The following is a 27,986-nucleotide window of genomic DNA, read 5'->3' as shown; positions in this document are numbered from 1 at the left end:
ACAACCATAAGTCATCTGAAGAAAAAGAAAGAAAGATTTTTTATTTGAATAGATCATGAGACAGAGGGGCATTACATCAGAACAGTCAAGATCAGTGAAACTGTATTGCTGTTTCTATCCACAATAATTTCCTGAATAAAAGTCCTTTTGAAATGTTAAAACACATAATAACCTCCTCAGTGAAGCATATATTTAACATCCTCATCTTTAATGTGATGTTAAATATTTAGATGACTGGTAACTTCCAGAGGAATTTAGAAATCATCAAGATGTATACAGTATGATGCTGTAGGACATTTCCTCCCACTCATAACCTCTGGAGTCCATGTTTCAACAAAATAAATGAACTACAGTAAAACGCATGGTTAATGGCTGAATGACTCACTTAACTGTTTCATCACTGACAAAGCAAAGAAAAGTACACACATACAGTGCATCTGGTTTGGAATGATGACCAAGCTTCTTTAAACAGACTTATATAAGCATCACAGGGTACTATAGGCACTTACAGGTATCACACACACTATTAGATCATTTGGTTAGCATACAAATATGATCAATACGCTGAAATATATTTATTTATACAAAATTATATGGATCGATTTCTCATCAAAAGAAAAATCCTGCATTTTTAGTCACCAGTAAATTAGTCATAAGCACTTTTTTGTTGTGTTGTGTTGTATTGTATTGTTTGATAGCTGAGAAAGCTGGAGGGCAAAGATGGTCCACAGAAGGTAAAGATCAAAGCTGGCGAGTATCTCAGCGTTCTCATTTCATAGTTAGTTTGGATGGACAAAGCTTATATATGGAAGAAAAAGATTTCACCATAAGGACACAGTGAGTTGTTTGTTTAGCATCTTCATGATAGAGAACATTTTCCTTGTAAATATAACATAACAGCTATTTTCAAATTAAAAATTTTGAATTAATGCAAAAAAAAAAAAAAAAGAGACACAGAGTGAAGATTAATGTTTGGCAATACTGAGGTAGGGTTAGAAACCAGACCACAGGTGGATTTGTACACACCTGCGGCCAGTGCCTATAGTTATGAAGTCAAATTCTCTCCATCATCATTAACTGTGAGGAGCTAGAACATTATTAAGATCTTATGATTAGGGACTCAACACAGCGATGATAAAAGTACTTTTTTAGCCATTTGACCTTCATAGATACAGTAAGATCAACCACTACTGCCAACTTTAAATGCTAACCCCCAATACTTTCTTATAGTGAATTCCAAGCTGATATGTGTTGTATATGCAGTGCAGACATGATAATTCATAAACATAAACGTTGAAATTCATTTCTGACTCACAAAAAATTACGAAAAAAAATGTAAAGGTTTGCACTTCCAAAACAAGAGACAGGTGAAAAAAATGACTATGCTTGTGCACTTGTTAGCTGCAATAGAGGGAGATTGATAGTAGACAATCTCTACTTTTCTGTCATCTTGCGGATCATGTAATTCAGGATGCCGCCGTGGTGGAAGTAGGTGAGCTCCACGTCAGTGTCGAACCGCATCCTAGCCTGGAACGTCTTCCCGGTGTCCAACTGCAGAGAGCACCACGAAACATTAAAAGATGTGACATTTGTTTGAATTTAGGGAATTGTTTTTGAATTATTAACAAACACAGAGTATTTCCATTTGTGACATGCTTTAGTTCAATTGAGAATAGAACTGTGTGTGTGTTTATATGCTTAAAAAGGTAGCAGCTGTATCCACCTTTAGTAGAATACATGTCAGTTTTAGACTGTTTAGACTAGATATTAGATTTTAGTACCCTGTATTTTGAACTGCATGTAGGAGAGAGAGAGAGAGAGAGAGAAAGAGAGTCAGTGTGAATGAGTGTGTGAAAGAGTGAGTGTGTGTGTGTGTGTGTGTGTGTGAGAGAGAGAGGATGAGAGTGTGTGTGTGCATGTGTGTGTGTGTGAGAGAGAGAGAGAGAGAGAGTGTGTGAGAGTGTGAATGAGTGTATGAGTGAGTGTGTGAGTGAGAGATTGAATGAGTGTGTGTGAGAGAGTGAGTGATTTCAGTAATGAGACAGAAAAGCTAGTGAACAAGTATCAACATTTATTTATTTATCCGTTGTATTTTCTGCAGTAATTAAAATCAAAAAGAAAAACCATGTGAACAAGTAGGCCTATCAATATTTATTTCTTTATTTGCTCTATTTTCATATTAACGTATAAAACATCTGAACGATGTCTTGAGGTGTGGTAACTGTGGTATAAGCGGAATAATTGAATTATCTGTTGAATTATTAGAAAATAATGCACACCTGATGTGTAACGGTGTAACAATGCGCTGAATATAAACAACTGTAACCATAGAAACATCCAATTAGACTCACAGCTTGATTATTAGTAGAGATGCGGCACAGACAAAGGTAATTAACACAATCTCTCTCTCTCTCTCTCTCTCTAATAACTATTTATTATAATCCATTCAAATAAATATAATCTCATCACACTACTTTATCTCTGTGTATGATCTCAAGCGGGCAGAATTCTAGATCTAACGACCCGTATATAAAATATCTGACATAAATGAACCGTTATGGTTATCTTTTCAGTCTGATTTTGCACTGCAAACATCAATGACAGTTTCAACTTGTCACTGCTGGCAAGCGACCATAGAATAATTGGGATAATCCACAGCTAGGTGTGCGTTACATGATTTTAATGCACTCCGCTTCACATAGGGTGGTACTTTGCCTCCATGTCGCACATTAAAATCGTGTAAGCTGTCATTGATGGATTATCCCTTACTTATAAAAAGGGGCCTTCAGACTTCTCTCTGTTCTTTGGCATCGGGTGCACACAGCACTTCTCTGCTCAATCGACTGAGCGGCACCTCTGATTATTTTATGTGAATATAATTAGCCTTGATGAAATAAAGGTGATCTGAATTCTCAGCTGAGCTCTCTCTCTTTGAGAAGGTGACCCCCCCACACCCCAAAGACTAGATGTTGACCGCAATCAAGAAGTTTACTTTCGTAATTATTAAGTTATAATGATAATAATAATAATTGCTGCCACTTATTCTGATGATGTAAAATAGAGCAGCAAAAATAGTGCATAAGCAAAGATGTACCTTAATGTCAACAATCATTCTGGGGGTGAGCTGTTCAGGAATGACCACGGTGTAGCGCTCTCGGCCACTGAGACCCAGGCTATCAGCCGTTTCTCCAGGCAGATACTCCAGAGGAATGATCCCCATACCCACCAGGTTACTGCGGTGGATGCGCTCGTAGCTCTCTGCTAGTACAGCTTTGATACCCTGAGGGCATCACAAGAGAATTGTTTGTTTGTTTGTTTTTACTCACAAATAGAACTGCAGACAATTTTCACACATTATGCCTCTTCTAATCATTGATTCACTGCTGTAAGAAAATAGAGGTATGACCTCATAGTCATTAACATTAGGTAAAATGAGTACATGACACACACCAGCAGGAATGGTCCTTTTGCAGCCCAGTCTCTGGAGCTGCCTGATCCATACTCCTTCCCTGCCAGCACCAGCAGTGGATACCCTGCCTCCTGATACTTCTCTGCAGCATCATACACATCCAGCTGTGGGAGAACACATCATTTAAAGGAGCAGTATGTAAATTTTTGAGCTTATTGCTATATATAGTTGAGGTGATAAGTTTACATACACCTTGCAGAATCTGCAAAATGTAAATAATTATTACTTTTTTTAATGATTAAATAGAGATCATAAAAGTTGCATTTTGGTTTTTTTTACTTAGTACTGCCCTGAATAAGCTATTTCACATAACAAATGTTTTAGTGTCCACAAGACAAAATACTATCTGAATTTACACAAATTATCCAGTTCAAAAGTTTACACACCCTTGATTCTTAATACTGTGTGTCGTTACCTGGATGATCAACGACTGTTTTTTTGTTTTGTGATAGTTGTTCATGACTCCCTTGTTTGTCCTGAGTAGTTAAACTGCCCACTGTTCTTCAAAAAATCCTCCAGGTCCTGCACATTCTTTACTTTTCCAGCATCTTCTGCATATTTGACCCCTTTCCAACAGTGGCTATTTGATTTTGAGATCCATCTTTTCACACTGAGGACAACTGAGGGACTCGTACACAAGTATTCATAAGGTGCAAACATTCACTGATGCTCCAGAAGGCAACACGATACAGTAAGAGCCAGGGGTGTAAACCTTTGACCAGGATGGCTGGTGTAACTGATCGGTATACAGTAGTGGACTGGAACACCGAGTCCGAGGCTAACACACCGGCAATGTAAGAACGCAATGTCAAGAAATAACGGTATTTAGAAAAAAAAACTCCTATATGGCAGCACATCTTGTGTGTGTTTTTGTGCTGGTGTTACATGTTACATGTGAGGTCAGATCAGATGATCCCTGTCCTACCGTGTCCCCTGTAGGCAGGTAGATTGTGCAAGGCGCCTGCTTGTTGAGGAACTTGTTGAAAAGGCGGATGTTTGCAAACGTCCCCCGAGCCATGACAGCATCGTTACCACGCCGAGAGCCATACGAGTTAAACTCTCGAGGTGTTAGTCTACAGTGTGGAGAGAAACAAACGATCACTTATACTCGTTAAAAACTATTATAAATGAGCAAACAACTGGTGAATAACAATAACGTCTCACCCACGACTGGTCAGGTAGCGAGCAGCGGGACTGCTACGAGCAATGTTTCCAGCTGGAGAGATGTGGTCCGTGGTCACTGAATCCCCCAAATTGAGAAGCACATATGCATCTACAATAGACTTGGCCTTTGGAAGCTCTCTGGTCTAAAATATGAAACACATAAGTTCTAAGTGCGAATATTGTAATGGTTTTAAAAAAGTCTGCTAGTTCTGTGAGCTACACTGCTTCTTTACTCTTATAGTGTAATTGTGTAGTGTGAAACGTGAAACTTATTTATGAACTGCTGTTCCTCTGAGACAGTAGTGAGGAAACTCTATTACCAGTCCATCAAAGAAAGGTGGAGGCTTGATGTAGGTGGACTTAGGGTCCCAAGTGTAGAGCTTGTCAGAAGAAGCATTCAGAGAGTTCCAGCGTTCATTTACTGTCTAAAAAAAAAAAGCCATATGATGAGAGCCTATATACTTAAGAGCAGACTGACCAAGTCATTCACTGCTTTAGCATTGTTTACTAACCTCCACTTTCTCATAGACCTCTTTGAACATGGCGGGGATAACAAACTTCCTTTCTACAGCCTGGATCTCCTCTCGTGTGGGCCAGATGTCCATTAGAAAGATCTTCTTCCCCTCCGCATTCACCGCTATTCCAACACACATCAAACAGAACCTACTGGCTTAACATCACTTGCTGAACTGAAGGACTCGGAAGTAAACCAATTATTAAAATACAAAAGACAACGGACATTTCACTCACCAATGGGCTCCTTTTCAAAGTCAATCTTTATTGTTCCTGCAATTGCATAAGCAATGACCAGAGGAGGAGAAGCCAAATAGTTAGCACGTGTGTTGGGGTGTACACGACCTTCGAAGTTCCTGTTGCCAGACAGAACACCTGCCGCTACCAGATCTCCCTGAGAAGAGAAATTGTCATAGCATGGTATTCGAAAACACTTACAGACTCATAGCATGCGCAGTTACAGGAAAGATGTGCAGTATTTACCTGGCTGATGGCCTCTACAACTGGCTCTGGAAGAGGACCACTGTTTCCTATGCAGGTCATGCAGCCATAACCGACCACCTCAAAACTAACAAATATTACATCATCACCATCCATGGAGGTGTAAAAAGATTTAATAATTTGCTTTAAAAGTGATCAATCGCTATGCAAAAAAGACCCTGTTTTATATCCTCCATTAAAACTATACATCTGACTGCATTTCTACTTGTGTCTCTTGTATTAGTAATAAACATAGCATAGCGTATTACACATAAAATAACATTATACTATATAATATTATTATAGTACAGTATAAGTAACATATTTACATTGCAAAAACTGTCATCCTTACCAAGTGAAAATATCTTATATCTTATATAGTCAACTTTATCGCCAATTTCCTATTAAACGATTACAATAAACCAAATCTAAGATTATTATGCATATTTCTAGACATTTTACTATTTTTAATAGTAGTTTTTAATTTACTTATTCTATGGGCAGATAATGTAGCTTCTTTCAGGAAAGAATTGCTAAAAATGAGCAAAATTATCTGTCAATAGAACAAGATATTTCAATATTTCAAGCTTGAAATTAGTAAATAAAAATGTCTAGAAATAGGTTTAATAATCTTATACTTGATTTGTTGTAATCTTCTAATAGGAAATATTAGATCATTATATTCAAGATATTTTAACTTCTTGTTTCTACATTTTACACAGCATTAAATACTTTACATTACAACTCATTCATTACAAGCCTTGATGATATCATACCCTAATTTGGAGAGGTACTCCATTACACCACTTTCCTTCAGATAATAGGTGACTACTCCACTACCAGGAGACAGGCTGGTCTTAATGTAAGGCTTAACACTTAAGCCACACTGGATGGCCTTCTTTGCCAGGAGTCCTGTGGGGGGATAAAGAAACATTTATCATTTATTTGGATAAGCAAGACAGTTTTTTTAAGAGATACTAGTTATATATTACACATTCTCACTAAAAACACAGTGCACCAAATCTGCCTTTAAGAGTTGCCACCGGGTTACAGAGAAATGACATTAGCATATACATTTGTACCTGCACCCAGCATGACAGAAGGATTGCTGGTGTTTGTGCAGCTGGTGATGGCAGCAATAACCACAGAGCCATGAGAGAGGGAGTAGTCCACTCCGTTATACTGGAATGGGATGCTGATATGATGGTGTTCGGGTGGCACCTGAAACCCCTTGAAGCCTTGCTAAAATAAATAAATAAATAAAAAGAAAAAAAGAAAGGCTGAGACAAGCAAACTTAACAAAACATTTACAAATTCAAGGTAATGAAATTGAGATGAAGCAGGAGTGCCTGAATACAGATTTCTATAGACATTACTTAAGGTAAAAGGAAAGGCTCAATGTGGTTTGTACTGAAATGGAACAATATGTACCTTGGCTCCTAAACAAGTCTCAAAGTCCTGCTTCATTTCAGATACGGCCACTTTGTCCTGTGGCCGCTTCGGTCCACTACAGCAAGGGTCAACCTTGCTGAGATCAAGTTCAACAACCTGCATGAAGAGAAGACAGAAATAAATAAATGAGCTATGTAAAAACGGCTGAATATGTGGATCTGAATGGATGCCACCAAATGAACATACCATGAAGGCAAGGTGCATTTATTTCTAATAGAATAAAAAAGTATATATAAAAAAGGACAATTAAAAACGTTATCAAAATAACATAACAATATGTCTGTGCATGCAAGTATACCTTTGTAAATTCTGGATCCTGAGCCTGATTGCTGTAGTCCCTAAACATGGCAACTGCTTTCAGGTACTGTGTAATACTGCTAAGCTTCTCAGCATCTCGCCCTGTTCATACACAAAAAGCCGTTACATATCAGGTACACCTCTCACTTAGAAAGTAGAAACAATTACACTATACTCACCGTCCACTTTATTAGGAACACCTTTACATCCATACATCTAATTAGCCTATCATGTGGCAGAGGCACAATGCAAAAAGAATCATGCAGATACAGGTCAAAACCTTCAGTTAATGTTCTCATCAAAAATCAGAATGAAGAACAAGTGTGATCTCTGTGAATTTGATTGTGGCGTGGATATTTGTACCAGGTGGGCTGGTTTGAGCATTTCAGAAACTGTTGATCTCCTTGGAATTTCACACACAACAGCCTGTAGAATTTACACAGAATGGTGTGGAAAACAAAAATTATTGAACAAGCAACAGTTCTGTGGGTGGAAACGCCTCGTTGATAGGAAAATGGCCGGTTTGATTCAAGCTGCCAGGTAGGATATAGTCACTCAAATAATAACTCTTTATAACTGTGGTGAACAGAAAAGCATCTCAACATGCACAAGACATCGAACTTTGAGGTGGATGGGCTACAATAGCAGAAGACCACACTGGGGTTCACTCCTGTCAGCCAAGAACAGGAATCTGAAGCTATCGTGGGAACAGACTCACTCAAACTCGACAGATGCTTTTCTGTTCACAACGGTTGTAGAGAGTGCTTATTTGAGTTACTATAGACTTTCTGTCAGCTCAGATCAGTCTGGTCATTCTCCTCTGATCTCTCTCATCAACAACGTGTTTCAGCCTCCGGACCCTCCACTCACAGGACGTTTCTGGTTTTTCGCACCATTCTGAGTAAACTCTAGAGACTGTTGTGTGTGAAATTCCCAGGAGATCAGCAGTTATGAAATACTCAAACCAGCCCTTCTGGTACCAACAACCATGCCATGATCAAAGTCATAGACTCCACACTTTTCCTTCAGTTTGATGTGAATATTAACTGAAGCTCTTGAGCTGTATCTGCATGATTTTTTGGATTGCGCTGCTGTCACTTGATCATATGTGACAGCTTAGATAACTGCGTGAATGTGCAGGTGTTCCTAATAAAGTGGACACTGAGTGTATATGGCCAAAACTATGTGGACACCTAGCCAATCACCCATATGTGCTTGTTGAACATGCCATTCCAGATTTATGGAAAGGCTTTGCACTGTGGGGATTTCTCCATCCAGCCACATGAACATTAGTGAGGTCAGGCACTGAGCTGAACTTTTGGCCATATATTTTATGAATTAAACGCAACGATGGACTTTATGTTTGAACAGATAACCCAAAATCAATGCCACCAGTGTACCTGTCTGCTCAAGATACTGGATGCTGATGTGGTCAACAGGGAAGAAGGCTGCTGTAGCACCATACTCTGGGCACATGTTGGCAATAGTGGCACGGTCTGCGATAGAAAGCTGAGCCACACCAGGCCCAAAGAACTCCACAAACTTGCCTACCACACCAACCTGACGCAAATGCTATAAGAAAAAATTAAGAGACAAGCCACAGGTTAATAACTCTATAAATGAATAATCATATTCTAACAATGGGCCCCATTTATCACGATGGATAGGAACAGATTTATGCGTAAATTGTTATTACAAACATTTACACAAGAAATTTGGTATTCATGAAAATCTTGTAAATTTGCTAAAATGTTTGGATCCTACTCGTGCTCCTGAGTGTGTGTAAATTTACGCATAAGAAGGCTAACTAATATAAACCTCAACCTGATCAATTTCAAGTCATACAGTTTGCATAGATTATTCAGAGCGATTTATAGAAGTTCTTTGGAGTCCCTATCTAAATCACATCCTCATGCTAGTTCACTAAGACTGGGAGTAGGAATACCCTCAAGAACATTCTGTAAAAACCAGTCATTTTATATTATTGCCATTAATTCATGAATATAAAAAATAAAGAAAGCAAGCCAACTCATCCATCCATCCATCCCTCTTCCACCGCTTACTCCTTTTTCAGGGTCACGGGGGAGCCTGGAGCCTATCCCAGGGAGCATCGGGCACAAGGCAGGGTACACCCTGGACAGGGTGCCAGTCCATCGCAGGGCTCAATCACATACACACTCCCATTCATACACTACGGACACTTTAGACATGCCAATCAGCCTACCATGCATGTCTTTGGACTGGGGGAGGAAACCCCCTGGAGGTGTGAGGTGGACGTGCTAACCACTAAGCCACCGTGCGCCCCAAGCTAACTCAAACCCATAAATTAAGACAAATAAAACTAATCACTTAATTTTGATAAAAATTCATTAATTAAAATGATGCCATATAAATGGAGTACAGCTGTAAACCATAAACAAATGCCTCAGCTGACAGAACATTTAGCGCTCGCTTATTATTATGAATATTATATACATTCCCCTCTGAAAGTATTGGAACAGCAAGACCAATTATTTTACGAAGAATACAAGATGATAAATCAGATTTTCAGCTCTCATTTCCTGATATTTACATCTAGATGTGTTCAACAACTTAGAACACGACACCTTTTGTTTGAACCCACCCATTTCTTCAAGTGATCGAAAATACTGGAACATGTGACTGACACATTTCTTGTTGCCCAGGCGTGCCCTGTTAGATTAATTGTTTAAACAATTAATATCTCTAAATGTCTATTCTGGAACAGGCTCATTAATCTTTATTGATGATGTAACTCATGATGGTAGCAGCAAAATTAATTCAGAAGTTTACAGAAACATTGTCTGCCAATATACAGAGAAATGCATTGGAAGGAACTTCATCATGCAGCACGGCAATGACCCAAAACACAACTCAACCAAGGACTTCATCAGGGGGAAAAGAGGAAGGTTTTAGACTGGCCAAGTCAATCACCAAGACCTTAACCCAACTGAGGAGCATTTCACCTCCTGAAGAGGAGACTGAAGGAACAAACCCCCCAAAATAAACAACAACTGAAAGAATCTGCAGTACAAACCTGGAAAAGCATCAGAAAAGAAGAATGCAACAGTTTGATGATGCCAGTGGGTCACCAGCTTGATGCAGTTATTTCAAACAAGGGATATGCAACCAAATATTAAGTGTTCCTGTACTTTTGCTCACCTAATAATTGGGTGACCTGCCACCAAAAGTGCCATGTTCAAAGTTGTTTAACACATCTAGATGTAAATATCAGGAAATGAAAGCTGAAATTCTGCTCTATCATCTCATATTCATCACTCATTCTGAACTCAAACCCAAATGTCTTCGGTGTATCACAAAAACAAAACAATTGGCTTTGCCATTCCTATACTTTCAGAGGAGACTGTATTATTAAATCTTTTTATTGGCATATAAGTGAGTGATAACTTTCACTTCAGTTTTTTGGGCTTTACCCTGATCAAACGTTTCATGCTCACAGCAGACTGTGTTCTGTGGAGTTCTGTGGGCGTCACTACATGCAAATCAGCTGTGCCATGCACACACTTGGTAATTAATGGGTGATGGGCATTCATCAACATATACATGCAAGTACAAAGAAAAATCAACATTTGGTTTATGCAAACATTTACACACAACTTTACTAAAAGCTTGATAAATGAAGCCCAAAAGTCTTATCCTCTCTGAACAGTAAAAATAAACAAACAAACAAACAAACAAACAAATAAATAAATTGTACCTTAGTGACAGTTAGGACAATATCAGTGGAGGTGATGTACTTGTTTAGAGTGCCCTGCAGTTTGTACCCAATGACCTCTGGGAGGACCATACTGATTGGCTGACCCAACATCACTGCCTCAGCTTCAATACCTCCCACACCTGCTCAGACATATTGATAGTACACCTTGTTAGAGTTAATTGCTCTATATAACAAGTATTTGCACACAGAAAAGTTGATACTCTCCAGCAAAAATCAAACTGTATCGATTAAACAGCTATACTATACGGCCAAAAGCTTGTGGACACCTGACCATGTGCTTGTTGAACATTCCATTCCAGATTTAGTCTCCCTTTGCTGTTAAAATAATCTTCACTGTTCTGGGAAGGTTTTCCATTAGATTTCTAGCGTGGCTGTGGGAATTTATGCTCATTCAGCTACAAGAGCATTAGTGAGGTCAGGCACTGTTTTCGGCGAGGGTGCAGTCAGCATTCCACTTCATCCCAAAAATATTCAATATGGTTGAGGTCAGGGCTCTGTACAAGCCACTCAAGTTCTTCCACTCCAAACTTGACAAACTATGTCTTCATGGACTTTGCTTTGTGCACAGGAGTACTGTCATGCTGGAACAGGTATGGGCCTCTTAGTTACAGTGAAGGAAGATTGTAATGCTACAGCATACAAAAACATCCTGTACAATACTTCCAACTTTGTGGCAACAGTTTGGGGAAGAATCACATATGGGTGTGATGTTAGGTGTCCACATACTTCTGTCCATATAGTCTATATTTACGTCATTCTATAAAGCAATATTAGTTTAACAATATACATTCCTAGATTCAAGCGGTGATGTATAAAATGTGTTGTTACAACTGCAACTGTGCACTTTCAGTAAAACACTCACCCCAGCCCAGCACTCCCAGGCCATCGATCATGGTTGTGTGTGAATCAGTGCCCACCAGACTGTCGGGGTAATAGTAGCCATCCTGCTGGAACACAACCTGGGCTAGATATTCCAGGTTCACCTGATGCACTATTCCTGAACCTGGAGGAATTATGCGCATATTCTGGAATGCTTTAGAACCCCACTGTGGACAAGAAGGCAAAAGTCATCACTCCTGTTTAAAATATATAAGAAGGAATTGTGTGCAAGTATTTTAATGTCAATTCAGGAAGTTAAAATAGAATACGTGATTACCTTTAAAAACTCGAAACGTTCCTTGTTTCTTTCAAATTCAAGTTCTTCGTTTTTCTGAAGACTGTCAGACCTGGAATGAATTTTAATAAATGTCAATAAGCATGTCAATCAAAAAAACAGCTACCATGTGAGATTGTAATTGGTGCCTTATACACATCATACACATCAACAAACAGGTTTCTAATTAATACAAAGCTTAACTAAAATAGGTATAACTTCTAGTGATACATTCCCTTCATAGTAACACTTCAACTGTGAATAATGTATGATCAATGTATAATTTATAATAATACATTTCTACAGGAAACATGTAAAAGCTATCTTTTGTGTAAAGGTTTTAAACTTCCATTCAGGTCAGATTCAGTTGAACAGTGAGTGTGCCACATGATCTGTGTGGTCAAAGGTAACTCTTTAAAACATGTCTAACTTGGCAAACACTTGCTGTATAAGGGTCACAATGCGAGTGCAGTATGATTATGTGCTTTTTAACTTGGGCTTGACACCGCAGATAAGAAACCAAACACTCAAACCTCAAATTAAACATCAGACCACACATATACTGTACATCCATAGCAGAGAAACACTCAGAGGCAACAAATAACTACCTTTTCACATTTTTGTATGCTCTTGCATTTTGTGTAAACAACTTCTTAGGATAAATGAATGTTTTGTCTAACACACATCACAAAGCCAACTTGACTTAATAACAAGTACAGCACATTTGTGTTGCAGTTAGTGCCACAGCCATGTGAGCATTTAAAAAGGTCTTTCTACAGGGTTCTTGAGTATAAACCCTTACTTTCTGTTGAAGTCCACCTGAATGGAATGGTCAATGACTAGGTCAGCAGGACACACAGGGTTGATCTTCTCGGGATCGCCACCCAGCTTCTTTACTGCATCACGCATTGCAGCGAAATCCACAACCGCAGGAACCCCACTGTCAACAGCAGAGATATACGCTCATAACAGAGCAACACTCAGAGGCACCAAATAACTACCTTTTCTTATGTTTTTTGTTTTCTCTGCATTCTCTTGCTTGTCTTGTCTTGCGCTTCCGCTCACCTTATACCCATTTTATACTATCTGTAGAGTTTGTTTGTAGTGCACAGTCTTTGGAGCTGTGACATCTCATTTCACTGCACTTTTGTACCAGCTTTGAAAACGCATGCCATAAATAAACCTTTGAATTTTGAATCTTGTACATTAAATAGTGCCAACATGACATGTAAGGAATAAAACACAAAGGGGAGTGCTGTTATAGGAAAATAATCAGCAGTGGGGTGTTGTGATACCACCACAATACTGTTTCCTTTCCAATAACAGCAAATCCATAAGTCATATCACCAGGAAACCACAAAACCCTCTGTGCTAAAGACGCCTGTTTTGGAAAGCTTAAAGGAATAGCTTTACCTCTGACTTTTAAGACTATTTCCAAAAATGCTACAAAAACATTTTCTGACAGAAATCTTCACCTTCACCACATCATATGATGCATCTGCCATGCAAGTCCCTGAGTAAGTTGTTACTATAGAACAATAAAATACTATTAAGAGCACATTAATATAATCTTGTACAATCAGAATTGAGAATTCAACAGCACTGTCATATAAAACACATTATCAAATTGTTTAAAGCCAATAAACACATCACAAGGCAGTGTTCCTTGTCTGTAATGAATTTGCCAATTAGGTCTTGGACATAAGGGGGACAATTGATATGATTATTATAGAAGGGACAAGCAGAAGGAATAGCAGCACTTAAGGAAATATAGTAAACTTTACAATAGCCAAGATGACAAACAGTCAAAGCCAATCATTAAAGGCTAAGGTTTAATTAACCCTACGTGAAGTCCTGCAGGATGACACGGGCAGGTTTGAAGGGCACCTCCACCACCTGGGTCTGGGTCTGCTTCCAGTTGAGAATGCGCTCCACATCTTCCTTCTTTACCAGGAACTCATCACAGTTCCTCACCGCCGACTCCAGCAGCACCCGGATGGAGAAAGGTAGGTGTTCTGTATTTTTAAAAAAAATTAAAATAATAAAAAAAAAAAGACTTAAGTACTCTTCAAATGTTTTTTATTAAATACAGAACTACAACTTCTTTAACAATCTTCTTTATAATATTCTTTAGAACGCACATCATCAAAGTTTGGCATATCGTGCAACAAGTTTCATTGGAAAGTCATTGGCAGACACAGGTTTTAACACGTGAGAGCATGTGCTGTTCTCTATCCACTTTCGGTTACATTTTTATCATTTCTGTGTATGCTAGTTGCATCAATTGCACATGAAAAGAACATGAATAGCCAAATGTGCAGAAATTGGACTAAAAGTAACAGAAATGAGTATGCAACATCAACACTAAAGTCACTATTAGATCGCTCAAAAGATTATAAAGATCATGCTTAGCTAGAATGGTGTAAAAAAATAAAAAATAAAATGCAGTGACACTGCAGCAATTCTCTTACCATATCGGGGGTCTCCAAGTTTTCTGAGATTGAAAAACTTGCAATCAGGTTTCTGGGAGTTCAGAGGCTCAATGATGTGTGCGTAAGGGTTACTCATAGCTGAAGACTCTCTCCTTACCCACAAGCTACCTTTGAGTTATCTGATAATGTAGGGGGAAAAGTCAAAAAAGAACCTACAATAATTATCTAAGAAACAACATATGCATAAAGAGCACAGCATTTAACCACAATACACAGTTACACCCAAGAACTTGCTGTGACTAGCTAAAACACCCAATTAAACGTCCAAACCTGCCACTTAGACGTGAGCATTTTAGCTCCATTTGTTGCCTCTATTTATCAGTAAAGGCTTGAGGCACTGCCAAGTTTGAGAGGTTGGTACATGACAAGCAGGATTACATCACCTGAGATAGGACACGTCACAGAGGAAGGGCAATGTGACTTCATATAGAGGCTGGGATACTTGTCGAATAATCTAGTGTTTGCATCCAAACCTTCATGTCTGACAGATCCAAAGTCGATAAATGATATCTCCAAAATAAGTTCCCATAAACTATGAAGCACAAACATAAAAGCTAACAAAAATGTGACTAATATTGGATTGTGGTGTTTGAGGTTATATGAATTACAGCAGCCATGCTGTCATTAGAAGTCTAGCGAGAACAAACACAGACAGGCGATTGTGTAAATTGTGAAAGTTTGCATGAAAGGCCATTGTGAAACTGGAGAGAGGGACTGAATAAATGCTCAGGTGATGGGTCACACGATGAGCTTTTGTAACACAGCTATTAGAGATAACATCTACAGTAGTTTTCCCATATTTAATTCAAACATAGAAGTCCGTTACACTAATGCTCATTGGACCCAAGGAGTTAAAGAGAAGTCGCTGATCCAGACCAAATGGAAAACATGACTCGTATATAATTTGCAGAAAAGTTATATTTCTGCTTCAGTAATGAGCCTATGATTTAAGACAATGCTTCAGGAAACCAGACAAGCAGGGCGGTTTACTCGAACCCTCAAGTGAACTAACCAGTAAATTCCAAAATCTGCAAGATCGTTGCTCATTTCAAGGTTACAAAAGATATGGCAATGACAAAGTAGGCTAGCTGAGCCATTCTGGGTCTTTTTTTTTTTTTTTTTTAAACTGAGGGCCACACCACCCAAAACTCGGGTTACTGTCTGTATGGGGTTTCATATGCTCTCCTCATGTCCATGTGGGATTCCTTCCATTGTCCAAAATCATAAATGGAGGTGAATGAGTGACCTGATGTAGATCTGAATGAGTGTCCTGCGATGTACTAGTGTCCTATCACATCCAGTATTTCCAGATTAGGCTCTGGATCTAAATCAACTAAAGTGTTTACTGAAGATGAATGAATGAATGAATGAATGAATGAATGAATGGACCTATATGCATATGGTTAGGGCTAAGGAAACGAGGTCAGATGCAGATTTAATTAATGAAATCATCTCAAAAACAGCATTGTAACGCTATAACTATTTTGACATAATCCCTCCAGTACTAGGAACTCTAAACCAAATATAAATAAAAAACTAATGTCATTATGTGTCCATTCACCTTGCGTCAAGCAACAAATGACATATTTTGCAAAAGCAGCTTATATATATAGTTTATTAAGAGGCGCTACTTCGAGTATGCTCTTGTTAATGACAGACTACTGACATATTTATTATATCTATTAAAAAGCTGGTAAGTATCAATACATTCAGATTCAGATATCAGTACATCAACATTCAGTAACTACATAACCATAACTAACTATCATTATCATTGCAAAATAAACATTCGCCTGCACAAAGCTTCCAGCTTCAAAGCTGTAGCTGCTGCTGTCCAACTGAACCTGACCAGATCTCTGTCTGAACCTGAACCTGACCGGATCTCTCTCTGAACCTGACCGGATCTCTGTCCACCTGAACCTGACCAGATCTCTGTCCACCTGAACCTGACCGGATCTCTGTCCACCTGAACCTGACCGGATCTCTGTCTACCTGAACCTGACCGGATCTCTGTCCACCTGAACCTGACCAGATCTCTGTCTGAACCTGAACCTGGCCGGATCTCTCTCTCTGAACCTGACCGGATCTCTGTCCACCTGAACCTGACCGGGTCTCTGTCCACCTGAACCTGACTGGATCTCTGTCCACCTGAACCTGATCGGATCTCTCTCTCTCCCTTCCTTTCCCCAGTAATGATATATCAGTGGCCTGTCTGTTGTCGCTAAGGTTAGCTAGCTAACATGAGAATGCAATCGCATTGTTAAAAGGTGACATTCATTTCAAAATTTAACAGGTTGTTTCCCCAAATCCACACAAGTTATGCTATTTTGTTGCACAGGACTTACCTATTTTAAAGACTAACTGAGCCCTGGAGATAAGTTCAGCTATTAGCACTACCTTAACCAGAAAACAGGAGACCACTCTCATACCATACTGTACCGTAATGCACATAGTACAACAGACACGTAAAAAATACAATTCATAAACTCTCTTCACTATTCTCTCGTGATATCTCGTGACAGCTGTAATCCATATGTGTACACTAATAAATAGAAGTGCAAGGATATAGAAGTGTAAATATGTTTTAGAATTTGATTCTACAATGAATAATGCTATTAAACGACTATTTCTGACTTTAATACGGTAATGATTCAGCTCTTTTGTCAGTAAGGTCGAAGTCATTAGTTTTACGCCTGCTTGATACCATTTTTATACCTAAAAGGTGTTTTATGTAACTATGGAAGCCACAGCTGAGTAAAAATATGATTCTATATGTCAAGAAACCAGAAACTTTCTCATAATAATGACTTAACATCTCGTAATAATGAGAAACTTTCTCATAATAATGACTTAACATCTCATAATAATAAGAAACTTTTTTAAGAGAAAAAAGTAATAAATAAATAAAAAAATTTTAATTTTTTTTTTTTTTTACATTATTACGAGATGTTAAGTCATTATTACAAGTTTCTCATTATTATGAGATGTTAAGTTTTTATTACGAGAAAGTTTCTCACTATTATGACAGAGTAATTTTTTTTTTTTACTTAACTGTGGTGGAAACGGTTCACCATATATAACAGTTGAAGCCTATAAATAAAACAAACACAGCTCTCCAGCTGTTCCACTCCTGTTTTGGGTAGCAGGAAGCAATTCAAAGTTATACTGCACAAGAAAAAAAAACTGCTTATTTAATGAAAGAATCAATACGTGCAGAAAAAGCAGCCAGACTAATAAGTAATATAATAGTTCTATTTCATTCGTCTTATTTCTTCATCTTTTTTTTTTTACTGTGCTCTACAAGACAAAAATACTAAAGAGTAGGCTATTGCTTAAAATATTTTGAATGAACAAAAGAGCAATAGGCCTATAGCTTATCTTGAAACGTGTATAATATTCATAGACAACAATGCTGAAAAAAAACAATAGAAACCTCACAGAAATTCTAATGGTTTCCACTACAAATAGCATTACCAAACCATCAGCTAACCATTAAAACTATTACCATTATTGGTCCTTATTGGTATACACTACACATGCCACCAGTAGAAGGCAACAAATTACCAATAGAGACCCACAGGGACCATTACAGTTCCCATTAAAACCAATACAATTCTCATTATAACCATGAGGGTTTCTACTGTTTGTTTGTTTGTTTTTTCACCAGGGAACCCGACGTCCAACTTCATATAGTACTCGTTCATATTGTTCAACATTCAGTAAAAAAAAAAGAAAAAGAAAGTTGATACAAGTGTAAAAACAACAATTATCATGTATTTGTATCAGTCTGGATTTCCTGTCAGTTCATATCAACACGATGCAGCTGTCAGTTAGTTGACGTTTATCTGCATGGGTAGTGCTTGGCAACAGTAAAGGAACCGGTCAAGCTTGGCGTAGAACTGAGTGACATCAGATGGATGAAGAAACCATCAATGATGGAACGCCTTCCTTCTTTTACTGCCAACTCTGCTCTTCTGCATCCTGTATGTCTTCCTGGCCTGTGCTCTCTCTTTCTCCTGCACCTCTGTGTCATCCAGCACCTCCAGACTGGGGATCTGACTGATAACATATAGCCTGGAGAGTAAGAGTGGACCCAAATCAGCTTGAACTCAGTATGAATCATTTCAATAATTTCAATTGATATAGAAATAAGTTCTTTAAATTTATGCACATCTAAACTGGTGTGCTTTCTCAAAGGAAAGACAAGTGAAACTTGATTTTTGACATGAGTAACATATTTGCTTTCATAAGGCAAGACACTAAAGGTGAATATGGTAATTTTGTAAAACAATAGGTATCACAGTCAAGTACATTGCTGATATGCCTATGTGTTTTTATGGGAACTTTTTTCCAAACAAATTTAACTCATGCAAATGAGGCTGCTTTCAATATGAAATTTAAATATGTGTAAATCTGCATACTTTACAAAATCCAAAATGGAGTCCTTCAATGATGTCAGAATTAAAATGTTCATTTCAATGTGTACTTAACAAAAAATGTTTTACAGGACAGTTTGTTGGAATATTATTTATTTTATTTTTTTTAAACAAGTGCTGTTTTCCTAACCCTCTCAGCTCCTCAGTGTAAAATTGCAAAGACTATGAATATCTCATCATCTACAGTACATAATATCATCAAAAGATTCCAAGAATCTGGAGGAATCTCTCTGCACAAGGGACAAGGTTGAAAATCAATATTGCATGCCTGTGATGTTCGGGCCCTCAGGCAGCACTGCATTAAAAACAGGCATGATTCTGTAATGGAAATCACTGCATGGGCGCAGAAACACCTCCAGAACTCATTGTCTGTGAACATAGTTCGCCGTGCCATACATAAATGCTGGTTAAAGATCTATCATGCAAAGAAGAAGCTATATGTGAACAAGATCCAGAAATGCAGCTGTCTTCTCTGGGCTAAAGCTCATTTAAAATGGACTGAGGCAAAGTAGAAAACTGTTCTGTAGTCAGACGAATCGTAATTTGAAATTCTTTTTGGAGACCATGGACACAGGATCCTCTAAACTAAAGAGGACTAAAGAAGAGAAGGACCATCCGGCTTTTTATCAGGGCTCAGTTCAAAAGCCTACATCGCTGATGGTATGGGGTGCATTAATGCCTATGGAATGGGCAGCTTGCACATCTGGAAAGGTATCAATACTGAAAGGTATGTACAGGTTTTAGAGCAACATATGCATCCATCCAGATTCCATCCCATCTTTATTTCTGAGAGACTCTGCCTCTCTAAGATACTCTTTTTTTTATACCCAATCATGTTTCTGACCTGTTGCCAATTAAACTCATTAGTTACAAAATGTTCCTCCAGCTGTTTCTTTTTAGTTACACTTACTTTTCCAGCCTTTTGTTGCCCCCGTCGTAACTTTTTTGAGAAGTGTTGCAAATTCAAAATTACTTTATTTTTTCTTTAAAATGGTACACTTGATCAGTTTAAACATTTGATATGTTTTCTGTGTTGTATTAAGAGTAACATATGGGTTTATGAGAATCATTGCAAAAAAATATTTTTATTTACATGTTTTTATTTATATTTTACACAGTGTCCCAACTTTTTTGGAATTGGAGTTGTATGTCATACAGATATATGTTATTATGGATAGGATGTGAGTGAACAAAAACAGTGAAATAAAGACATTACTGCTGAGTTTTGACGTTTTAGTACTACAGTTTAAGATTACATACATACATACATACATACATATAAATTCAATTGACTTTTTTTAAAAATCTGATGATTGATGTCAACAAAACCGTAATTTCTGCTAAAAAGCTAGTGATTTTCTAGTCTCAATATATTAAAGGGGCTTATTTCAGTACAACTTTTTGTATATTATTATATTATGTATATATTTTCGTTTTCATTAAAAGCCTGATATTCCTTCGTTCTATTATTATTATTACGTTAGAGTGGTCTGCATGGCGTAAAATGGGGAAAGAACAGCATATCTGTATACATGATGACCACTAGGTGGAGTAGTATACACATGTGAAATTATGTGTTGTTTATTATTGTGTAAAACCTTTAAATCACTAAATAAAACCAATGTGTTTTAAATTGGTAATGTAGGTGAATCCATAAAAATATAGATGTTTGGCATATAGGAATTTTGGGATTGTTTTATTTACCTGTAATCAATGTACTGAGTCAGACTGCCTCCATTAAAGTAACTGGGTGCTGCCTCATTGTTCATCATACTAAGTATCCTGTAATCACAGCAGACAACATCTTACTGAAATTCAAGAACACTGAGGCTTATTTGCTGATGAATCAACTGTTGTTAATACAGAAAAAGACATGGCCAAATGGAGCCTACTTGATATTGGGGAACTTGCCGCGTATCTCGTCAACTATGATGGGAAGGTTGCTTATTTTGTTCTTGTTGATCCACAGTGTAGTGAGACTTGGCATGTAGGGGAATTTGACATGAGTGCTGTAGTTGTTGCCATCCAGGATGAGAGTGCTCAGCTTGTCCAGCTCCACCAAAAGAGCTGGGCTCCGTTAATGGCTGAGTTAAGGGCTATTGCTTTTGTAAAAATGCAAAATGTAAAAATGCAAAATGCAAAAAAAGGCAAAATGTGATGAGAGGGTGACCATTTGGTAAATTCTCATGCCAGAAGGTTTGTAATGTGTGTTATTTTGGGTGTGTTTTCACATAGAGTCCTGTGTATAAGACAATGATGTTTTGAGTTTAAAGAGCCTTAAATGCCTGTTTTATGGGCTGATACACAATTCAATTATTTAGACAAATAGAAAGAAGTGCACACAAAAGGATACTCGTCCAGCAGGTTATAACTGAGGTCCAGGACCTCTAGGGTGTCCCGCTGTTTGAGAATGATATCATAAGGAATCTCCAGGAGGCTCTGGTATGCAAAGGAGAGCCTCTTCAGTCCTGGCTCTACGGTGGAGCTCCCTGGAGCCCCTGGTTCCATTACACTACTCTCACACACTTCCATGCGCTCAGCCGTCGGTATCAGGTCACATAGTAAACAATGGCCAGACCTGACATGACATCCTATACAAATATGCAGTTGTTTTTTTGTTTTTTTTTACACAGCATAACCAATTTACTCAGGAGCATTAATAGTAGTAGATTAGTTTCTTTATTTATCTTTAGTAACTGGTTTATTCTGGTCAGTATCATGGTGAATCTGGAGCCTATCCCTGGAAAACTAGTCATGAGGCAGGAATACACACTGGATGGTACACCAGTCCATCACACAGCACAAGGTGAACACATATTTACATACTCATTCACACCTATGAGCAATTTAGAGTCCATATACTGCCATGTTTTGAAGGTGGAAGGAAATGCAATCAAAGTAGGTCAAAGTCCATCATTCATTCAGTAAGTGGGACTCTCAGTAGATCAGGCACCATTCTCACAGAATTTCCCATGTGTGTGTGTGTGTGTGTGTGTGTATAAGGACCACATCAGAATGAATATGTGTAATATGTCTAATATTCTTAAAACTCACCTTATACATATGTAGCTTATTTGCATCATGCAACAGTCTTCCAATATAAAACTCCTCATTTTAAAAATTCCTGTTGTTTTTTTTTTAATGTCTTTAGGAATCAGCATTATTCTGTCTACCTAAGATTTCCATCCACTTTCCTCAAATCTGCCATGTAGCTTTCTATTCACAAGAAGAATAGTTTCATAACAAATTTTCATCAGTAATTTACTTAAAGGTGAAATATGTCAATGAGATTACACACTAGTATACTGCACTTGTGGACTAAAGCAACCATAGAATAAAATATATAAAAAGTATACATTGTATTTGAATGCACAAAATTCTGCTCACCGGTGTAAGCTGGGTTCCTCAGTAGGTTGTGTATTGAGACAATCCCTGAATGTGTGTGCTGAATGTCTTCTTTATGCACATAAAGGCTGTATTTCATGTCTGGAGTCAGGATCACAAGATCTGGATAATTTCACTGCCTATTAACCCCTTACTCAGGCCAGTGGTATACAGAAATAGGTCAGCTGCTGGATCATTTTTAACTGAAGCTTATTAACAATATGATAGTTTTAGTGGTGGTTTAGGGAGTGCTTTTAAGGTGGAGCTCAATAATATTGCTTTTAAGGGGGAGCCCAATAATATTATCATACATTGCTAGGTAATTTATATTAGGCATCGTACTGTGAATATGAATTACTGAGAAAGTACTGAGGGAGACAATGTTAGAAAATGACATTTGATTGGCATGAAAACATTATTCAACATTATTACATAAACATTATTATGTAAGTTTGCAATATTTACCATTAGCTACAAACTGACTTGTTAGCCCATTACATTAGCTACTGGAATCGATGCTAGTCTAACTTGGAATTAGCAAAGACAACAGGTTAACTTACTTAAATATAGTCATATATAGTTAATGTTACCATGTTAGGGAAACTTGCCTCATTGTCAACGTGCCTCATTTTGCATACTGAATACTGAAACATTGTGTACCATGAGAAGGTTACCGCAGATGAGGAATTGGCATGATTCTTGAGTTGTTTTCTACATTCTACAGGTGAACCTGACTGGATATTAAACACAAATAATTGGGTGCCAAACTTTTGGGAGGCCATTTGATTGATGTGTAGTACACAGTCATTAACTGAAGGACAGAGAAAGAGACCTTCAAAATTTGTAATGAGTCATTTGAAGGTCTAAATAAAACTGTAAGGAATAAAAAGCATGTTTTTTGTTTTTGTTTTGGAAATGTAATTAAGTATGAGTATTTATTTTTAATATTACTAAGGTAAATATACCAAATAATACTTATAATAACTACTATAGCATAATATAGTAACAAAGTACAACTACGCAGGTATATTCCACCCTGAATATGTTTTCATGAAGATTTTACCCCTATTTTGTTGGGGAAAGTTAATCGCAAGTAAGACTAAGCCCAAGTATTTTATATAAAATGTGTCTCACCTGGATGCCTTTTTCAATGGATTAGCTAATGGTTGTAAATAACACTTATTTGTTGGCAAATTTACTTTTGATCTAATATACAGAGGTCTATAGCCCTAATACATCTCTTCTGCATTTAGCTTATTATTCTTAGTGACATTTTTATGGGCTCTGTTTATTAGATATTTATGCTAGATACTGTTAGTGTTCTTACTGCCATATATAGCCAAGGATTTTTAGTTTTCTCTGATAAAGTTTTGAATTTCACTTTCCTTGCTAAGTTATGATGCAATCTAGCCTCAATTCTACAGTGCTTATTTATTTATTTATTTATTTATTTATTTGCACTATTGCATGAACAGGAATATTACACTAATCTACACACTAATGTTGGCACAAGAATAGAGCTCAGAGAGATTAAAAAAGAAAGAAATAAAACAAACCAATGAATAAATAACAAACATAAGATATTTAATAAGTAATGGATATTATTCATTGTCCATTATTTTCAGTACTGTTATGGGTGATGTTTAGTCAAAGAGGTGTTTTTTTTTTGGTTTTTTTTGCCCTACAGGTTTTTGTTTTCAGTTTTGGTTTCTATGTTGGGGCATTATGTAGTCTAGTCTCAGTTCCACAGTGTTTAATTAATCACTAAATGAATGAATGATTGAATTAATTTATTGTATTTATTTATTAGACCATATAAGAACAACTGCTTGGACAGGAACATTAGTTTAATCTTAGCCTACTATAACAGAGCTCAGGTACATAAAAATGAGAACAGACAAAGAAATACCACAGCATATAGTATGGCCTCGACATGTTACTTATTTTTATTCATTATTATAAGTACTTTTATGGAGGTGTGTAGTCAGGGTTTTGTTTTCTTGTCTCCCAGACTGGGTTTTTGTTTTGAATTTTGATTTCCATATTAGGTTATGACGAAACTCGACCTCAATACTACACCGCTGCTGTCTCCATGGGAGTTTCTAGAAACGTCACGTAAAACACATTCAAGTCACGTGACTTTCGGGTTTCATGTTCGGGGGGGAAAAACGTCAGAGCTCTTTGCTCTATATAAGCCGCTGGAGTACGTCACTGTATTATACCCGAAAGCCAAGACAAGAGAACTACATAGAACCCAAACGCAGCGAGAGACGTTTAGGATTGAAGCCACGGCGGATTATTTCTTTATTATGGCGATAATTCCTTCACGGAAAAGAACGACTGCTATCTACAATTTCAACAGTTTCCGTATTTCAACCAGAAACTTACATTGGAGCGCGCGCATGACAACTGGTTAAAGTGTTATGTATCAGAGGTAAGAGTTGCCCTGTTCTAGCTGTTAGTGTGGTCTTACTCGGATAGATAGAACACAAATCTTTTGTTTATAATATATTGTAGTAGAAAACGTTCATTTGTTTCTCTAAAGCTTAAACGCTTCGTTCACGCAGAACTAACTGGTATAAAGTTGGCTTGACGTTGGACGGTCGATATTCACAGATGTACACAAATTAAGGGACCGTCTCTAAAGTTACATACGACATTGTTATACACGTTTCTCACTTCAGTAGCATTTGAAGGGAATGACTGGAAATGCTGTTAATAATGTGGAATTCCTTCGGCTCCCATCCACAATCTGTCGAAACAACATGTACATAAATTAACCCGTACACAGTTCCCTACTTACAGTTTTCAAAATAAAATGCGCTCAGTTACCAAAAATGTCAGTTTGTGTAGGTTTTTTTGGTTCGTGCATTGTAGGGTTAATAACGAAAATCTAAAAAGTGTGCGTGATAGATGACATAGATGAACACTTTACAGTTGGCTTTGTGACTACAAGTCATTCCCTTCAAATGCTATTGAAGTTAGAAACGTGAATAACAATGTATGTCACTTTAGAGACGGTCCCTTAATTTCCGCAAATCTGCGAATATCGAGTGTCTGTAGAATATAGAATGTTATACCAGTGTAGAGACGTACTGTTGACGTCATCAGTTTTCTGCATTTAGTAAACTGGTTAAACTGTTATTTATCAGAAGAGTGTTGTAGTTGTAGTTGAGGTATTCTAATAGTCAGTTTTGCCTTAATATTTTAATAATGTCTTAAATATTTAACATATTTTCAGAAAAAAAGAGAAAAAAAAGGTACCATTCCTTCTTAAATAATTTTGCTCTTTATCCACTTGGCCCCTTGGCTCTTACAGGAGAAAATCTGTCTGTTCTGTGTTACAGAATATTTGCTTTTATTTGTGTGACATTTTCAGGAAAGTTGTCCATCACTGTGTAAGTAAATATTAGTAGGCTACATCTTAAATGTAAATATGTTGTTCTTGTGTACCAGAAAAAAGAGGCCATGACAAACCACACGAAGAATTCGAGCCTAAAGGTAAAAGACGGGCCCAGAGAAAACAAAATGCCCATCATTTCTGAGAAGAGTGTTGATCCAGAAATGAAGGAGAATATCCCGTCTGATCAACTGGCAGTTACAGAAGTTCTGGTCTCAGACTGGCTTGAATGTCAGTCTGTAGTTCCGGATAAAAGAGATGATGATGATGATGATGATGATGATGATGATTATGACGATGACGATGATAGAGATGGTGAAACAGGATGGAGTTCAGAAGAAGATGAAGGAGTTTCAGAGATGTCTTCCGAGAACAGAGAGTTATGGGAGGCCTTCTTGAACCACAGTGATCCCTATAATCCACTCCACTTCTCCTGCCCTACTGAAGACAAAGTGAAGGCTTCAGACAATGATCATCATGATGATGATGAGGAGGAGGATGATGAGGAGGAACCTGTTTCTCGTTGTCCTCAAAAGAAAGATGAAACAGAATGGAGTGAGGAAGAAGAATCTGTTTGGTCAGATGAAGAAGATTTAAAGATGTCTGCAGAGAACAGAGAGTTATGGGAGTCGTTTGTGAACAAAAGTGACCCCTTTGATCCACTCTGCTTCTCCTGTTCTACTGGAGTCAAAGTAAAAGCTTCAGAGAACCACACAGTGTCAAGTCCCACAGCCAGTGATGTGGAGGACAATCCTGAACAGAACACAAAGGAAAGAGCAACAAAGGTAGCTATTACATCACTAATACAACATGTGTTTCTTGTATGTAATCATGTGGCAAATATGTGGACATTTAAATATAAGAATTGAGTGATTATGACTAATGTTTATCAGCTTTCTGAGTTTTGTACTCTTGTTGCACCATGTTGACATGTCGATTTACGTGTCAGAACTTGTTTCTCATTCTGTAATTGTCATTGTAATTGTTTTCAGGTGCGTTTCAGTGAGGAGGTGACCATACACTACATCGAATGGAACGCTGCGAACCAGGCAGCACGAGATGGGTCATGCTGGATGGAGATGGCGAGGGACAGAGATCGTTTTAAAAGGCGAGTGGAGCAAATTGGAGAGATCATCAGCCCGTGTCTCACAGCTCAGCACAGAGCCAAAGTTTTGGACAGACTTTCGAACCACTCTGATAACATTTTAGCAGTTCAGTGTCGGCAAACAACAAAATACCAGCAAAAAACTGAAAAAATCATGGCAGCTATATCTATAAAGATTCTGTTATGGTGCTTATGTATTTGCTTCAAGACACTGACATTATTGAACTGTTTTAATCAAACAATGAGAAACATTACATAAACAGAACAGAACAGAAAAAAAATGTCAATAAACATTGCATGAACTTTACATTTGCTCGTTTGGCTGATGCTTTTATCTGAAACATTTGAGGTAAGCAGTTGTGGGTTGTTTTACTCAAGGATCCAGCAATGCAAGCGTGTTAGTCCTTTGATTTGAACTCACAAAATAAATTAATTGAAAACTAATAACACTCTGACAGAAAGATGGACATCTGACAGACAGAGAAGAAAAATCACAAGTGGAGTGACATTGTGCACAGTACATAGTGCAGTGAGAATGCAGAGCTGGATATTATTCATAAGTGCACATACACCCATGCCCACTATCTGTCTGAACTAATTGAAAGAAAATGGACACTTCAGAGCAGTGGTCCTCAAAACAATCCTCAGGACCCTCTAGATAGTCCATGTTTTTGTTCTAACCCAGTATTGTATGAGATGACATGGAGCAAAAACATAGGCCATCTGTCTGGGAACTGGTTTGAGATCCAATGATTAAAGGGACAATAAACCTGCATGTTACAGGCTGAGCAGAAAGCTGCTGAAAGTGGAATCATCTGTGTCTACTACCACTGAGCTTTATAGTATCTATTGAGAACCATTTCTGACATGTTTACCGTGTGTCA

General features: G+C 37.7%; 3 protein-coding genes across 6 annotated transcripts; 1 reads left to right on the top strand and 2 right to left on the bottom strand.

The window, feature by feature from the left end:
- Positions 1 to 11: 11 nt before the first annotated feature.
- On the bottom strand, positions 12 to 17,236 carry aco1 (aconitase 1, soluble). 2 transcript variants are annotated; one of them, XM_053628973.1, is made up of 21 exons: positions 17,123 to 17,236; positions 14,757 to 14,896; positions 14,132 to 14,300; positions 13,088 to 13,225; positions 12,289 to 12,358; positions 11,995 to 12,178; positions 11,112 to 11,251; positions 8,776 to 8,947; positions 7,377 to 7,477; positions 7,058 to 7,174; positions 6,709 to 6,868; positions 6,403 to 6,538; positions 5,630 to 5,714; positions 5,384 to 5,540; positions 5,146 to 5,270; positions 4,954 to 5,058; positions 4,634 to 4,776; positions 4,395 to 4,542; positions 3,451 to 3,573; positions 3,095 to 3,280; positions 12 to 1,551 (listed from the first exon to the last, which is right to left on the bottom strand). In XM_053628973.1, exons 2-21 carry the CDS (start codon positions 14,851 to 14,853, stop codon positions 1,435 to 1,437), a joined length of 2,673 nt encoding a protein of 890 aa, XP_053484948.1. In that variant the 5' UTR covers positions 14,854 to 14,896; positions 17,123 to 17,236; the 3' UTR covers positions 12 to 1,434. The 2 variants fall into 2 exon arrangements, with proteins under 2 accessions (XP_053484948.1, XP_053484949.1); XM_053628974.1 differs by lacking the exon at positions 17,123 to 17,236 and having other exon boundaries at positions 14,757 to 15,185.
- A 641-nt stretch (positions 17,237 to 17,877) lies between these two features.
- LOC128610698 (leucine-rich melanocyte differentiation-associated protein) lies at positions 17,878 to 21,715 on the bottom strand (the record flags this gene model as incomplete). The annotated part of the gene is given in 4 exon segments (XM_053630115.1): positions 17,878 to 18,851; positions 20,918 to 20,995; positions 21,106 to 21,297; positions 21,567 to 21,715. Coding segments are annotated over 4 exon segments (564 nt in total), but the record flags the coding sequence as incomplete, so codon positions are not given.
- A 3,081-nt stretch (positions 21,716 to 24,796) lies between these two features.
- Positions 24,797 to 27,409, top strand: ppp1r15a (protein phosphatase 1, regulatory subunit 15A). Of its 3 annotated transcripts, none has more exons than XM_053628970.1 (3): positions 24,797 to 25,031; positions 26,054 to 26,782; positions 26,990 to 27,409. In XM_053628970.1, exons 2-3 carry the CDS (start codon positions 26,066 to 26,068, stop codon positions 27,359 to 27,361), a joined length of 1,089 nt encoding a protein of 362 aa, XP_053484945.1. In that variant the 5' UTR covers positions 24,797 to 25,031; positions 26,054 to 26,065; the 3' UTR covers positions 27,362 to 27,409. The 3 variants fall into 3 exon arrangements, with proteins under 3 accessions (XP_053484945.1, XP_053484946.1, XP_053484944.1); XM_053628971.1 differs by having other exon boundaries at positions 24,797 to 25,857; XM_053628969.1 differs by having other exon boundaries at positions 24,797 to 26,782.
- Positions 27,410 to 27,986: the final 577 nt, after the last annotated feature.

Source organism: Ictalurus furcatus, chromosome 7, assembly GCF_023375685.1.
Source record: "Ictalurus furcatus strain D&B chromosome 7, Billie_1.0, whole genome shotgun sequence".
Taxonomy (NCBI): domain Eukaryota; kingdom Metazoa; phylum Chordata; class Actinopteri; order Siluriformes; family Ictaluridae; genus Ictalurus; species Ictalurus furcatus.
The sequence above is the reverse complement of the archived record's forward strand: the minus strand, read 5'-3'. Positions and strand labels throughout refer to the sequence as shown.